At 44.3% G+C, this 13970-nt stretch overlaps 1 protein-coding gene across 1 annotated transcript in view; it reads left to right on the forward strand.

The window, feature by feature from the left end:
* slc9a9 (solute carrier family 9 member A9) overlaps positions 1 to 13970 on the forward strand; it is a 323375-nt gene that overhangs the window by 136641 nt on the left and 172764 nt on the right. The window contains exon 10 of the mRNA XM_033031006.1: positions 13794 to 13907. Coding sequence (XP_032886897.1) covers positions 13794 to 13907 — 114 coding nt within the window. The remainder of the gene's footprint in view (positions 1 to 13793; positions 13908 to 13970) is intronic.

Consider the following 13970-nt stretch of genomic DNA (forward strand, 5'->3'; position numbering starts at 1 on the left):
AGGTCCCACATAAGAGATTAGTATACAAACTTAAAGCACACGGCATTGGGGGTTCAGTATTGATGTGGATAGAGAACTGGCTGGCAAACAGGAAGCAAAGAGTAGGAGTAAACGGGTCCTTTTCACAAAGGCAGGCAGTGACTAGTGGGGTACCGCAAGGCTCAGTGCTGGGACCCCAGCTATTTACAATATATATTAATGATCTGGATGAGGGAATTGAAGGCAATATCTCCAAGTTTGCGGATGACACTAAGCTGGGGGGCAGTGTTAGCTGTGAGGAGGATGCTAGGAGACTGCAAGGTGACTTGGATAGGCTGGGTGAGTGGGCAAATGTTTGGCAGATGCAGTATAATGTGGATAAATGTGAGGTTATCCATTTTGGTGGCAAAAACAGGAAAGCAGACTATTATCTAAATGGTGGCCGACTAGGAAAAGGGGAGATGCAGCGAGACCTGGGTGTCATGGTACACCAGTCATTGAAAGTGGGCATGCAGGTGCAGCAGGCAGTGATGAAAGCGAATGGTATGTTAGCTTTCATAGCAAAAGGATTTGAGTATAGGAGCAGGGAGGTTCTACTGCAGTTGTACAGGGTCTTGGTGAGACCACACCTGGAGTATTGCGTACAGTTTTGGTCTCCAAATCTGAGGAAGGACATTATTGCCATAGAGGGAGTGCAGAGAAGGTTCACCAGACTGATTCCTGGGATGTCAGGACTGTCTTATGAAGAAAGACTGGATAGACTTGGTTTATACTCTCTAGAATTTAGGAGATTGAGAGGGGATCTTATAGAAACTTACAACATTCTTAAGGGGTTGGACAGGCTAGATGCAGGAAGATTGCTCCCGATGTTGGGGAAGTCCAGGACAAGGGGTCACAGCTTAAGGATAAGGGGGAAATCCTTTAAAACCGAGATGAGAAGAACTTTTTTCACACAGAGTGGTGAATCTCTGGAATTCTCTGCCACAGAGGGTAGTCGAGGCCAGTTCATTGGCTATATTTAAGAGGGAGTTAGATGTGGCCCTTGTGGCTAAGGGGATCAGAGGGTATGGAGAGAAGGCAGGTACAGGATACTGAGTTGGATGATCAGCCATGATCATATTGAATGGCGGTGCAGGCTCGAAGGGCCGAATGGCCTACTCCTGCACCTAATTTCTATGTTTCTATGTTTCTATAATAGCCTAATTATCAGGTCTTACCTTTTTGTTTAATTTAGCGTATCAGAACTCTCATTTAAAAGTTGCCTGATTCACTTAAGCCTGCTGTTTATTATGTAGAACTGCGAAGAAGATGAATATTGAATGTCAGCTCCAGAAGATCTAACCAAGTCTAATAGAAAAGCACAGCTATTCTCATATTTCCCAGCTATTCGGTTGGGATAACTATCTACTGAGTCTGTGCAGACTTGCCGAGTTGAAATCAATAAGCGGTGGCACAATGGCACAACGGCAGTGCTTCTGCCTTACAGCGCCAGAGATCCGGGTTCAATTCTGACTACAGGTGCTGTCTGTACGGACTTTGTATGTTCTCCCTGTGACCGTGTGGGATTTCTCAGGATTCCTCCCACTCTCCAAAGACGTGCAGGTTTGTAGGTCAATTGGCTTCAATTCGTTTTTTAAAGTGTCCGTGGTGTGTGTAGGTTAGTGTACGGGGTGATCACTGGGTGGCGCAGACAGCATGGCCGTCCGAAGGGGGAGTGCGTTGGGTGCGACCGCACCCCCCTTTTTTCCCCCCTAAGAAAAAAGTCACCAAAAAAAAAAAAAAAAAAAAAATCGGAGAAAAAAAATCAGCGTTTCCACTTTGGAAACGGCCAGTTCTCTGTTCTCCCGTCGTCGGGCGGGAGTGGCTGAATCTGAACCCAACGGCTGTAACCCCAACACCAGACGCCGCTGCGGCAGAGCCCCCTCCCCTCGCCTCCCCCCGCCGCCGGGGCCCAAGCCATCTTACCCCCACACCACCCCCGTTGACTCCTGCTGGGCCCACGCCACCCCCGCTGGGTCCACGCCACCCTTGCTGACCCCTGCTGGGACCACGCCACCCCCGCTGGGTCCACGCCACCCTCGCTGACCCCTGCTGGGACCACGCCACCCCCGCTGGGGCCACGCTACCCCCGCTGGGTCCACGCCACCCTCGCTGACCCCCGCTGGACCCACGCCACCCCCGCTGGGCCCCCGCTGGGTCTATGCCACCCCCACCGGGACCACGCCACCCCCGCTGGGCACACGCCACCCCTGCTGGGTCCACGCTGACCCCTGCTGGGCCCACGCCATCCCCACTGGCCCCCGGTGGCCCCACGCCAACCCCGATGCGCCCACGCCATCTTCATCCCCCCCCGCCCGCAGGGCCCCCGCTGGGCTTGCGCCACCTTCATTTTCACCCCCCCCCAAAGAAAGAGAGGGGAATGTGAGAGGGAGAGAGAAAGGGAGAGGAGAGAGAGATGGGGGAGGGGAGAGGGAAAGGGGGATTATCTTGAGTGAGATTGCAAAATTAAGGTAGGTTTTAGAGCTATTATATTTTCTCCTCCATATGAATAATATTAAACAATATCAAATAATATCAAACAATTGGAACTGCTTTCTTTTCCTTGATAATAATACTGAACAATATGAATTCCATAGTTTGTGACATAAATACACATTTTAATGGGATCATTATATACAGATGTAACATTTCCATTTTGAGATCGGGGGGGAGGGGGGGGGGGGGGCTGGGGGCAAATATGCGTCAAGCCGATAGCCTAATCGTTAAAGAGTTAAAAGATAAATAGCTGAGAAGAGGAATCAGAGCTGCCAAGGAAAGGTACTCTGAGAAGTTCAGGAGCAAGTTCTCAGCTAATGACTCTTCTTCAGTTTGGAAGGGCATGCAAGAAATCACCAGCTATAAGAGGAAATCCCCCCGCTCTTTGGACAATCATCAGCTGACGAACGACCTGAATAAGTTTTACTGCAGGTTTGAAAATCAGAAACGTAACCCTGCTACCCCTTCCCCAACAAACACAGCCAGACCCCAGTCTGCAAAGAATGGACCCTGCACACTCTCCTTCCCATTCACCACTTCACACTTACTTAAGGCAAGACTCCAGAACTAGGGGTCACAGTTTAAGGATAAGAGGGAAGTCTTTTAGGACCGAGATGAGAAAATCATTTTTTACACAGAGAGTGGTGAATCTGTGGAATTCTCTGCCACAGAAGGTAGTTGAGGCCAGTTCATTGGCTATATTTAAGAGGGAGTTAGATGTGGCCCTTGTGGCTAAAGGGATCAGGGGGTATGGAGAGAAGGCAGGTACAAGATACTGAGTTGGACGATCAGCCATGATCATATTGAATGGCGGTGCAGGCTCGAAGGGCCGAATGGCCTACTCCTGCACCTATTATCTATGTTTCTATGTTTCTATCTCTCTTTGTAGCTAATATCGCCTAATCCAGGCTGCAAAATGGCAGTCCAGCCCTGCCAGCTTGTTCTTGGATTAAAATTGGACATAAATTCTGATTAGTTCCACTAGAGCAGCAGCAATTACAGTTTACTTTATTTCCCCTGTCATTCAACAAATGCAATTTATTAAATATTACATGTTGATCTCTTATTGGAAAATTTTACTGCCAGAAAAGCTCATTTGTTAAACATAAATACCAATGAAAATCATTGCAATTAATAAATGGACTGTTGGCGAGTATTGAATACTTCAATGCAAAGCATATGGGTTCATGAATAATCCACTATCTGACAGTCTGTGCAACTAGTATCCACAGATTACATCTTTAATGGAGAAGCTTATGTGACCATTTTACAAGTGGATCAGGAATGTTGGTATTTATCTCATTATTGGATTAGAGAAGAAGCAAAGACTACATTTGGTTTGTAAATGTTTTCAGACAGTAATGTTTGCAGCCGTGTAAAAACGCAGGTCTGCAAATTTCCGCTCACTGTTGTAAATAAAAAGAGAAACACAGTTGCCATGCACTGACAATGTGTGTTTTAGGGTAGTGTCTCTTTAAATCTAGCATGATTTAAATTGATATTGTAATCTTGCTTAATATAACCAGATATTGTAGACGGTGCTTTTTTTTATTGTTTGAGGAAAAGCATACATAAATTACTTTTTTGGAACTGATGCCATACCATGGTGGCTTTTCTCACAGACATACACATTTCAATGGTCATTCCAAGAAAGACAGGTCTTCCAGTTGAACCAATTGCATTGATATGTTGGACACTCAGAAAGCGAATGAAAACAACACAAATTGTACCTGGAAATCTACTAGAAAAACTAAGCCCAGGGATTTATCTAAAGAATAAAGGGGAGGTCATTTAAGACTGAGGTGAGAAAAAAACTTTTTCACCCAGAGAGTTGTGAATTTATGGAATTCCCTGCCACAGAGGGCAGTGGAGGCCAAATCACTGGATGGATTTAAGAGAGAGTTAGATAGAGCTCTAGGGGCTAGTGGAGTCAAGAGATATGGGGAGAAGACAGGCACGGGTTATTGATAGGGGACGATCAGCCATGATCACAATGAATGGCGGTGCTGGCTCGAAGGGCCGAATGGCCTCCTCCTGCACCCATTTTCTATGTTTCTATGTTTCTATGTCTGCATTTTTCTTCTTAACTTTTTAGTCATAGAATGATGCAGAGTGGAAACAGGCCCTTCAGCCCAACTGGCCCACACTGACCAACATGTCCCATCTAAACTAGTCCCACTCACATGCGTTTGGCCCATATCCATCTAAATCTGTCCTATCTATGTACGTGTCCAAATGTCTCTTAAACATTAGGATAGTCCCAGCCTTAACTACCTCCTCTGGCAGCTCGTTACATACACCCAGCACCTTTTGTGTTAAAAAGCTACCTCAGATTCCTGTTAATTTCTGAAATATTGGTCATACATTTGGTGCAATAATGCTCCAAAACAAGACTCAGAATGCATCAGAGAGCATCTAAAACCCCTGAGCTTCCAGGGCCCTTAAGCGTGCCCTGGACCCCGGCATCGAGGGTCTTCACGCTTTGCGCTCGTGATGTGCGCAGCGCGCACATTATTTCACATTAGGTTTTTTGTAATCCTGTCATGCCACCCCCCTTTTTGAAAAGCTTCGTACGGGCCTGGACACGGTGGGCCGAAGAAAGAAAGAACAGTAAGAATGCTCTAAAGTCTAAAGGAAGAACAGTAAGAAAGCCATTAGATTTGATTTACTTTGCTTAATTAAAAAAATTGTTTTAAGAATCTTCAAGTCTTTATCAGGCTTGTTATTTTTTTAATGAAGAAGGGACCCGACATGAAATGTCACCTATCCATGTTCTCCAGAGATGCTGCATGACCCTCTGAGTTACTCCAGCACTTTGTGTCCTATTTTGTAATTGTAATGTTTTTAATAGGTTTAAATTCTTTTAAACATTACTTCTATTTTTTATTGGCTGAATGTTTCTGAATCTTCCTAAATTCCAACACAAGAGATGATAGATGCAGGAATCTTGTACAAAAAACAAAGTGCTGACAGAACTCAGTGGGTTGGGCAACATCTGTGGAGGAAAGTGGTCTGAAGTAGGGCCCCGACCCAAAACATGGTCTGTCCATTTCCCTCCACAGATGCTGCCTTGCCTGCTGAATTCCTCCAGCTCTTTGACTGTTTAGTTTACAGATACAGCGCTGAAACAGGCCCTTCGGCCCATCGAGTTCATGCCGGCCAGCAATCCCTGTACACCAGCACTATCCCACATACAAGGGACAATTTACAATTTTTACCAAAGCCAATTAAGCTACAAGCCTGTACGTCTTTAACGTGTGGGAAGTAACCGGAGCACCCGGGGGAAACCCGCATGGTCACAGGGAGAACATACAAATTTCGTACAGAAAGCATACGTAGTCAGGATCAAGCCCAGGTCTCTGGCGCTGATAGGCAGCAACTCTATCGCTGCGCCACTGTGCCATCCTGTTGTTCATGAATCTCAGATCTTCATGAGCGTTCAATCGCAAAGACAGCTTTGATCACTGGTGAACCTCATGACAGGTTTACCTCTCTTCTCTGACTGAAGAAGAGTCCTAACATGAAACATCACCTGTCCATTCACTCCACAGATGCTGCCTTACTCCTTGAGTTCCTCCAGCGCTTGTGTAGGAAGGAATTGCAGATGCTGGATACCGAAGAATTGTGGAATTCTTTGCCACAGAAGGCTTGGAGGCAAAGTCAGTAGATATATTGAAGGCAGAGATAGATAGATTCTTGATTAGTATGAGTGTCAGAGGGTATGGGGAGAAGGCAGGAGAATGGGGTTAGGAGGGAAAGATAGATCAGCCATGATTGAATGGTGGAGTAGACTTGATGGGCCGAATGGCCTAATTCTACTCCTATCACATATGATATGAAAGAAAACTGGCAGGTATGACAGAAAACTGGCAGGTATGAAAGAAAACTGGCAGGGAACATAAAAACTGACTTCAAAAGATTTTATAGATATGTGAAGAGATTAGTTAAAACAAATGTAGGTCCCTTGCAGTCAGAAACAGGTGAATTGATCATGGGGAACAAGGACATGGCAGACAAATTGAATAACTACTTTGGTTCCGTCTTCACTAAGGAAGACATAAATAATCTGCCGGAAATAGCAGGGGACCGCAGGTCAAATGAGATGGAGGAACTGAGTGAAATCCAGGTTAGCCGGGAAGTTTAATTGAATTTAGGTAAATTGAATGGATTAAAGGCCGATAAATCCCCAGGGCCAGATAGGCTGCATCCCAGAGTACTTAAGGAAGTAGCCCCAGAAATAGTGGATGCATTAGTGATAATTTTTCAAAACTCTTTAGATTCTGGAGTAGTTCCTGAGGATTGGAGGGTAGCTAATGTAACCCCACTTTTTAAAAAGGGAGAGAGAAAATGGGGAATTAAAGACCAGTTAGTCTAACATTGGTAGTGGGGAAACTGCTAGAGTCAGTTATTAAAGATGGGATAGCAGCACATTTGGAAAGTGGTGAAATCATTGGACAAAGTCAGCATGGATTTACAAAAGGTAAATCATGTCTGACGAATCTTATAGAATTTTTCGAGGATGTAACTAGTAGAGTGGATAAGGGAGAACCAGTGGATGTGTTATATCTGGACTTTCAGAAGGCTTTCGACAAGGTCCCACATAAGAGATTAGTATACAAACTTAAAGCACACGGTATTGGGGGTTCAGTATTGATGTGGATAGAGAACTGGCTGGCAAACAGGAAGCAAAGAGCAGGAGTAAACGGGTCCTTTTCAGATTGGCAGGCAGTGACTAGTGGGGTACCGCAAGGCTCAGTGCTGGGACCCCAGCTATATACGATATATATTAATGATTTAGACGAGGGAATTGAATGCAACATCTCCAAGTTTGCGGATGACACGAAGCTGGGGGGGGGGCAGTGTTAGCTGTGAGGAGGATGCTAGGAGGCTGCAAGGTGACTTGGATAGGTTGGGTGAGTGGGCAAATGCATGGCAGATGCAGTATAATGTGGATAAATGTGAGGTTATCCACTTTGGTGGCAAAAACAGGAAAGTAGACTATTACCTAAATGGTGGCCGATTAGGAAAAGGGGAGATGCAACGAGACCTGGGTGTCATGGTACACCAGTCATTGAAAGTAGGCATGCAGGTGCAGCAGGCAGAGAAGAAAGCGAATGGTATGTTGGCATTCATAGCAAAAGGATTTGAATATAGGAGCAGGGAGATTCTACTGCAGTTGTACAGGGTTTTGGTGAGACCACACCTGGAGTATTGCGTACAGTTTTGGTCTCCAAATCTGAGGGAGCACAGAGAAGGTTCACCAGACTGATTCCTGGGATGTCAGGACTTTCATATGAAGAAAGACTGGATAGACTCGGCTTGTACTCGCTAGAATTTAGAAGATTGAGGGGGGATCTTATAGAAACTTACAACATTCTTAAGGGGTTGGACAGGCTAGATGCAGGAAGATTGTTCCCGATGTTGGGGAAGTCCAGAACAAGGGGTCACAGTTTAAGGATAAAGGGGAAATCCTTTAGGACCGAGATGAGAAAAAAAAAATTCACACAGAGTGGTGAATCTGTGGAACTCCCTGCCACAGAAGGTAGTTGAGGCCAGTTCATTGGCTATGTTTAAGAGGGAGTTAGATGTGGCCCTTGTGGCTAAAGGGATCAGGGGGTATGGAGAGAGGGCAGGTACAGGATACTGAGTTGGATGATTAGCCATGATCATATTGAATGGCTGTGCCGGCTCGAAGGGCCGAATGGCCTACTGCTGCACCTATTTTCGTTGTTTCTATGAACTTATGATAGACACATGGTGCGGTGTGGCTCAGCGGGTAAGGCAACATCTCTGGAGAAAAAGAATAGATGATGTTTCAGGTCGGAACACTTCCTCAGACTCATTTCACACTAAGTTTGTACATCCTCCAGCACTTCGAATTTTGCACTACATTGGTCCAGATGTGCCAACTATTCATTGAAGTCTGTATCTATTTATCTTTTATCTTTGTTAGCAAACCAGATGCTCATCTGTCTTTTTTTCTGCTGGAGTATGTGAGTTGAATCACTGAACTTACTTCAGTAAATTGAAAAAGTGCTTTACAATACGTTTCTTTGAAAATCGCTCGAGAATAGAAATGTTTGGCATTGAATTAGATTAATTCTCTGCCTAAGACACCCTCAACTTGATATCTTTAAAATGTAATTCTTGCTTGGCAAAAGATTCCTTTATTATGGAACCAAATGGTGATAAAATCATTTAAAGTCCAAAAGCCAAATCTTGAAACCTCACAGCTAATGAGAGCATTGCAGCTTCCAGTGCATTGTCTCTGATGACAAAATACATCATCTGTCTTTTAATAAACATCTGTCTCCAAAGACTTTTGAGCCCCACAGCTATTACTTAAAGAAGGCCATCAAGCAAGTTAGTCAGACTCATAAATCAGAGTCTTATTTTGTTGGCTCTTTGTTGTGCTGTTGCTTGTTCGAATGCATTTACCATTTACTTCTAGCAAACCATGCATCTTGCTTGCTGAGCTTTCCCTGATTATGGAGAGGGAACAATAATGGGCACTCGTAACAGCTAGCTCGACTCTTAAGGGTACAGATAATGTCATCGAACATTCTGCCAGGTATTATGGAGTATGGTCATTAGGAGTACAGCACTAAGTGTGTTGGAGAATAGTTGTGCTTTCAAAATGCAGTCCTTGTCTGGTCCTGCATTGTAACAAGGATTGATCTCGCACAAATCCAAGTGCTGAAGTGAGATTCAGGGACAAATGTCTGATTCAGCATCAGAGCATCAGTGTTCATCTGTGGGGTCATGGTCAAGGGGCAGGTATGAGGAGGTTTCTGAGAGCTGGCACAGTCGTGGTCTGCCTGCCAGAGTACAACAACACCTCCCTTGCCGACAGCTTTGATAACAATATTTTTATTGTTACAATGAGTTATGGCCGATGCATTGAGAGGGGATGAGATTGGAATAGGTACGGGCAGTAGAGACCCCTTTAAACCTGAAGTAGGATCCTGACCCAAACCGTCGCTTATCCATGTTCTCCAGAAATGCTGCCAGACCCACTGTTACCCCGGCACTTTGTGTCTTGTCTTATGAAGAGTGTCTGAAACGGCAGCATCCCAAGGGAGAAATCATAGCCAGTGAGCCTAAAGGTTCAGGTGCCTCTGCGTTAGACATGTCTTGATGTTGTTGTATAATTAAAGTACATTAGCTATAGATATAAAAGGATATATGGTAGAACAGCATTAGCTGAGGAAGGAACACTCATTCAGGCCAAGGGTGAACAGTAGGGTGAAGGGTGAACAAACCCAGTAGGACGAGTGTGTGCATGATGGGCAGTTTGGTAGAGTTTGGGAGAGAAACAAACGGGATGATAGGGGTCTCAGAGGGGATGTAAAGAGGGGGGATGGGGTTGATAGGTCCTGGGTAGACCTAAAGGAGCGAGAATAGGATGGGGGGTGGTTACCTGAAATTGCAGGATTCAATGTTCAATTGTAAGCTATCCAGGCGGATTATGAGGTGCGGTTTTTAAACAGTGCTCAAGGTTACGGAGGTACCCTGCAGGTTTTGATGTTCTCTTGGGCTGCCCAATGAGATGCAAGTTAATTAAAGGGTAACAAACATTCACAGTGGCGCAGCGGCAGAGTTGCTGCCTTACAGCGCCAGAGACCTGGGTTCAATCCTGACGGCGGGTGCTGTCTGTATGGAACCTGGGCGTTTTCTCTGTGACCATGTGGGTTTTCCCAGGTGCTCTGTTTTCCTCCCACACTCCACGGACATATAGGTTTGTAGGTTAATTGGCTTCTATAAATTGTAAATTGTCCCTGTTGCAAAAGGCCTGTTTCCTCGCTATATCTCTAAAGTCTAAAGTAAATTCTAAATGTCTATCAAATCGGTAGCAAAAATGTGAATTGATGACGAGTGTAAATCTTGCTAACCTTTGCCCATTAGGTACTCTGACATGGTGATGTCAGGGCCATTTTCTGTTTACTCCATTTCAACTTAAAAAGAGTAATTTGGTTGATGGCCTTTAAGTAAGTGCTGTGGGGTTCAAAGGTCTTTAGCGATAGATGTTCTTTTGAAAAGATAAATGATAAATGTTGTCATGAGTGACATTACCTTGGAAGCTGCAAAGCTCTGATTAGCTGTGCCTATTTGAGATCAATTAGTCAGAGGTTTGAAGGTTTGGCTCTTGGACTTCAAATGATTTTAGTACTATTTGCTTCCATAATAAAGAACTGTTTTACAAAGCAAGAAGTCACTAGTTTACCGCCTATAGTGTTCCCTGCATAAAGGTGCATTGCCTGGTCACTCGCAGAGCTTAGAGTCATAGTCATAGAGTCATAGTGTTATACAGTGTGGAAACAGGCCCTTCGGCCCAACTCGCCCACACCAGCCAACAATGTCTCAGCTACATTAGTCCCACTTGCCTGTGCTAGGTCCATATCCCTCCAAACGTGTCCTATCCATGTACCTGTCTAACTGTTTCTTAAATGATGGGATAGTCCCAGCCTCAACTACATCCTCTGGCAGCTTGTTCCATACACCCACCACCATTTGTGTAAAAAAGTTGCCCCTCGAATTCCTATTAAATCTTTTCCCCTTCACCTTGAACCTATGTCCTCTGGCCCTCGATTCCCCTACTCGCGCAAAAGACTCTGTGCATCTACCCGATCTATTCCTCTCATGATTTTATACACCTCTATAAGATCTCCCCTCATCCTCCTGCGCCCCATGGAATAGAGACCCAGCCTACTCAACCTCTCCCTATAGCTCACACCATCTAGTCCTGGCAACATCCTTGTAAATCTTTTCTGAACCCTTTCAAGCTTGGCAATATCTTTCCTATAACATGGTGCCCAGAACTAAACACAATATTCTAAATGCAGTCTCACCAACGTCTCATACAACTGCAACATGACCTCTCAACTTCTATACTCAATGATGAGTATGAAGGCCAAAGTGCCAAATGATGAGTCCAAAGTGCCATTTGACAACCATATCTACCTGCGACTCGACCTTCAAGGAACCATGCACCCATACTCCTAGATACCACGGCTCTATAACACTACCCAGAGGCCTACCATTTACTGTGCAGGTCCTGCCCTTGTTCAACGTCCCAAATTGCCACACCTCAGACCTTTCTGTATTAAATCCTATCAACCATTCCTCCGCCCGCCTGGCCAATCGATCTAGATCCTGCTGCAATCTTTCACAACCTTCTTCACTGTCAACCACTAACTTTTGTATCATCAGCAAACTTGCTAATCTTGCCCTGTATGTTCCCATCCAAATCATTGATGCAGATGACAAACAGTAACGGGCCCAGCACCGAACCCTGAGGCACACCACTAGTCACAGGCCTCCAGTCTGAGAAGCAACCTTCCACTATCCTATGCTTCCTTCCATGAAGCCAATTTGCTTTCCATTCAGCTATCTCTCCTTGGATCCCAGGGCAGGAATCCTTGGATTCCAGAGCAGCCTAACATGCGGAACCTTGTCGAATGCCTTACTGAAGTTAATGTACACAACATCTACAGCTAAACCCTCATTAAAGTTTTTGGTCATGTCTTCAAAAAAATCAATCAGATTTGTGAGACACGACCTCCCACATACAAATCACGCTGACTATCCTTAATCAGCCCTTGCCCATCCAAATGCCTGTATAACCTTTCCCGTAAAATACTCTCCAGTAACTTACCAACTACAGATGTTAAGCTCATCAGCCTATAGTTCCCAGCATTTTCCCTGCAGCCCTTTAGACATCTCTCCTTGATTGACTCCATCCTCTGAAGTTTTTTTTTCTGCCGGAGCACGCGGGGGAAATCCCCTTGGTCACAGGGAGAATGTACAAATCCGCACCACATAGGATCGAACCCGGATCTCTGGCACTGTAAGGCAGCAACTCCACCACTGCGTCATTGTGCCGCCCATGTGTGGAGTCGGTAATGAAGAAAGTCTGAAGAAGGGTTTCGGCCCGAAACGTCGCCTATTTCCTCCGCTCCATAGATGCTGCTGCACCCGCTGAGTTCCTCCAGCAATTTTGTGTACCTTCGATATTCCAGCATCTGCAGTTCCCTTTTGAACAAGAAAGAATAGCAGGTCATTTGGAAATTAATACAATCAAACCAAGTTATAGTGGTTTTATGAAAGGACAATCATGTTAGCCAATTTTGCTGGAATTCTTTGAGCTATAAATCGATAGAGGGGAACCTGTTGATATACTGTATTTGGATTTCAAAAAATTGCAACCTGAAAGATGAGTGCACAAGGCAAAATCTCTCAGTATTGGGGGAAGTGTGTGCTAACATGGATTGAAGATTGGTTATCACGTAAGAGTTATATTCTGTACAGATTCGGGTTTTTTTCCAGACTGGGAAGACGTAAACCGTGGATTACCCCAAGTATCAGTTTATGACATTTGTTTATTTACTGTATTAATGATTTGGAGAAGGGAGCACAGAGTGTAAATTATTCAAATTTGCTGAGGATATAAAAATAAGTAGGAAGACATGTTGCAATGAGATTTGGATTCTGTAACAGGGTTTTGGATACGTTGAACAAAGAGGCAAAAAGTCAGCAAATGGAGTTTTGTCTAGGTACAGTACATACGAGGTTGTGGATTTGTGGATGAAATGTAGAAATGTTGTAAATGAGTGCAATACAGAGGGATCTCGGTGTTTTTCTACATGAAACACAAAAGGCTATCATGAAGGGTGCAAAATTTAAGTAACGCTGCTAATTAACAAGCATAATTTCAGCCTTTATTGCTAGGGATTTGGTGTTTCAAAATTAGAGAAACATATTTGGCTGATATAATATCGGAGTATTGTGTACAGTTCTGATCTTTCTACTTAAAGGATACACTAGAATATGGAGGTGATCCGGAAAAGATGCACTGGACTAATTTCTGGAATGAGAGTGATGTCCTGTTGCAAAGGGATAGGAAAAGTTAGACTTGTGTTCTTCAGAGTTTAGAAGAATGAGGGATGATCTTATTGAAACATCCAGTACACAATCCTAAGGGGTGTGACAATCTTGATATTGAGATGTTTCCACTAGTTAAGGGAGCAATAATTTAAAGGATATTTGCAGGGGAATTTCTGCTTACTTAAAGTGTTGAACCTGTGGAATTCTCTACCACGGAGGAGCTTGGTATTTAAAGAGGAGGTGCAAAGATTTTTAATCAATTAATCGAGGGCCTGGGGCAGATATTGAAATAACAGGGCAGGCTTGAGGGACCAGTTGAATATCTCTGATTTTTTCTTGTGTTCTTGAGTTGTTTTTTCTTGGATGTAACCAAAATTAAACATTTTGTTTTGCAGCTTTTTGAATTTATGAATTTTATGGCTGAGAACTTCATCTTCTGTTACATGGGAGTTGCCCTGTTCACCTACCAGAACCACATCTTCAATGCCCTCTTCATTTTTGGAGCCTTTGTATCCTTTGACTGAACCGCATATGGTCTTATGATTCTTTATTTGCCCTTTTGGAAAGGTATA

The sequence above is a fragment of the Amblyraja radiata genome, chromosome 13 (genome assembly GCF_010909765.2).
Source record: "Amblyraja radiata isolate CabotCenter1 chromosome 13, sAmbRad1.1.pri, whole genome shotgun sequence".
NCBI lineage: Eukaryota > Metazoa > Chordata > Chondrichthyes > Rajiformes > Rajidae > Amblyraja > Amblyraja radiata.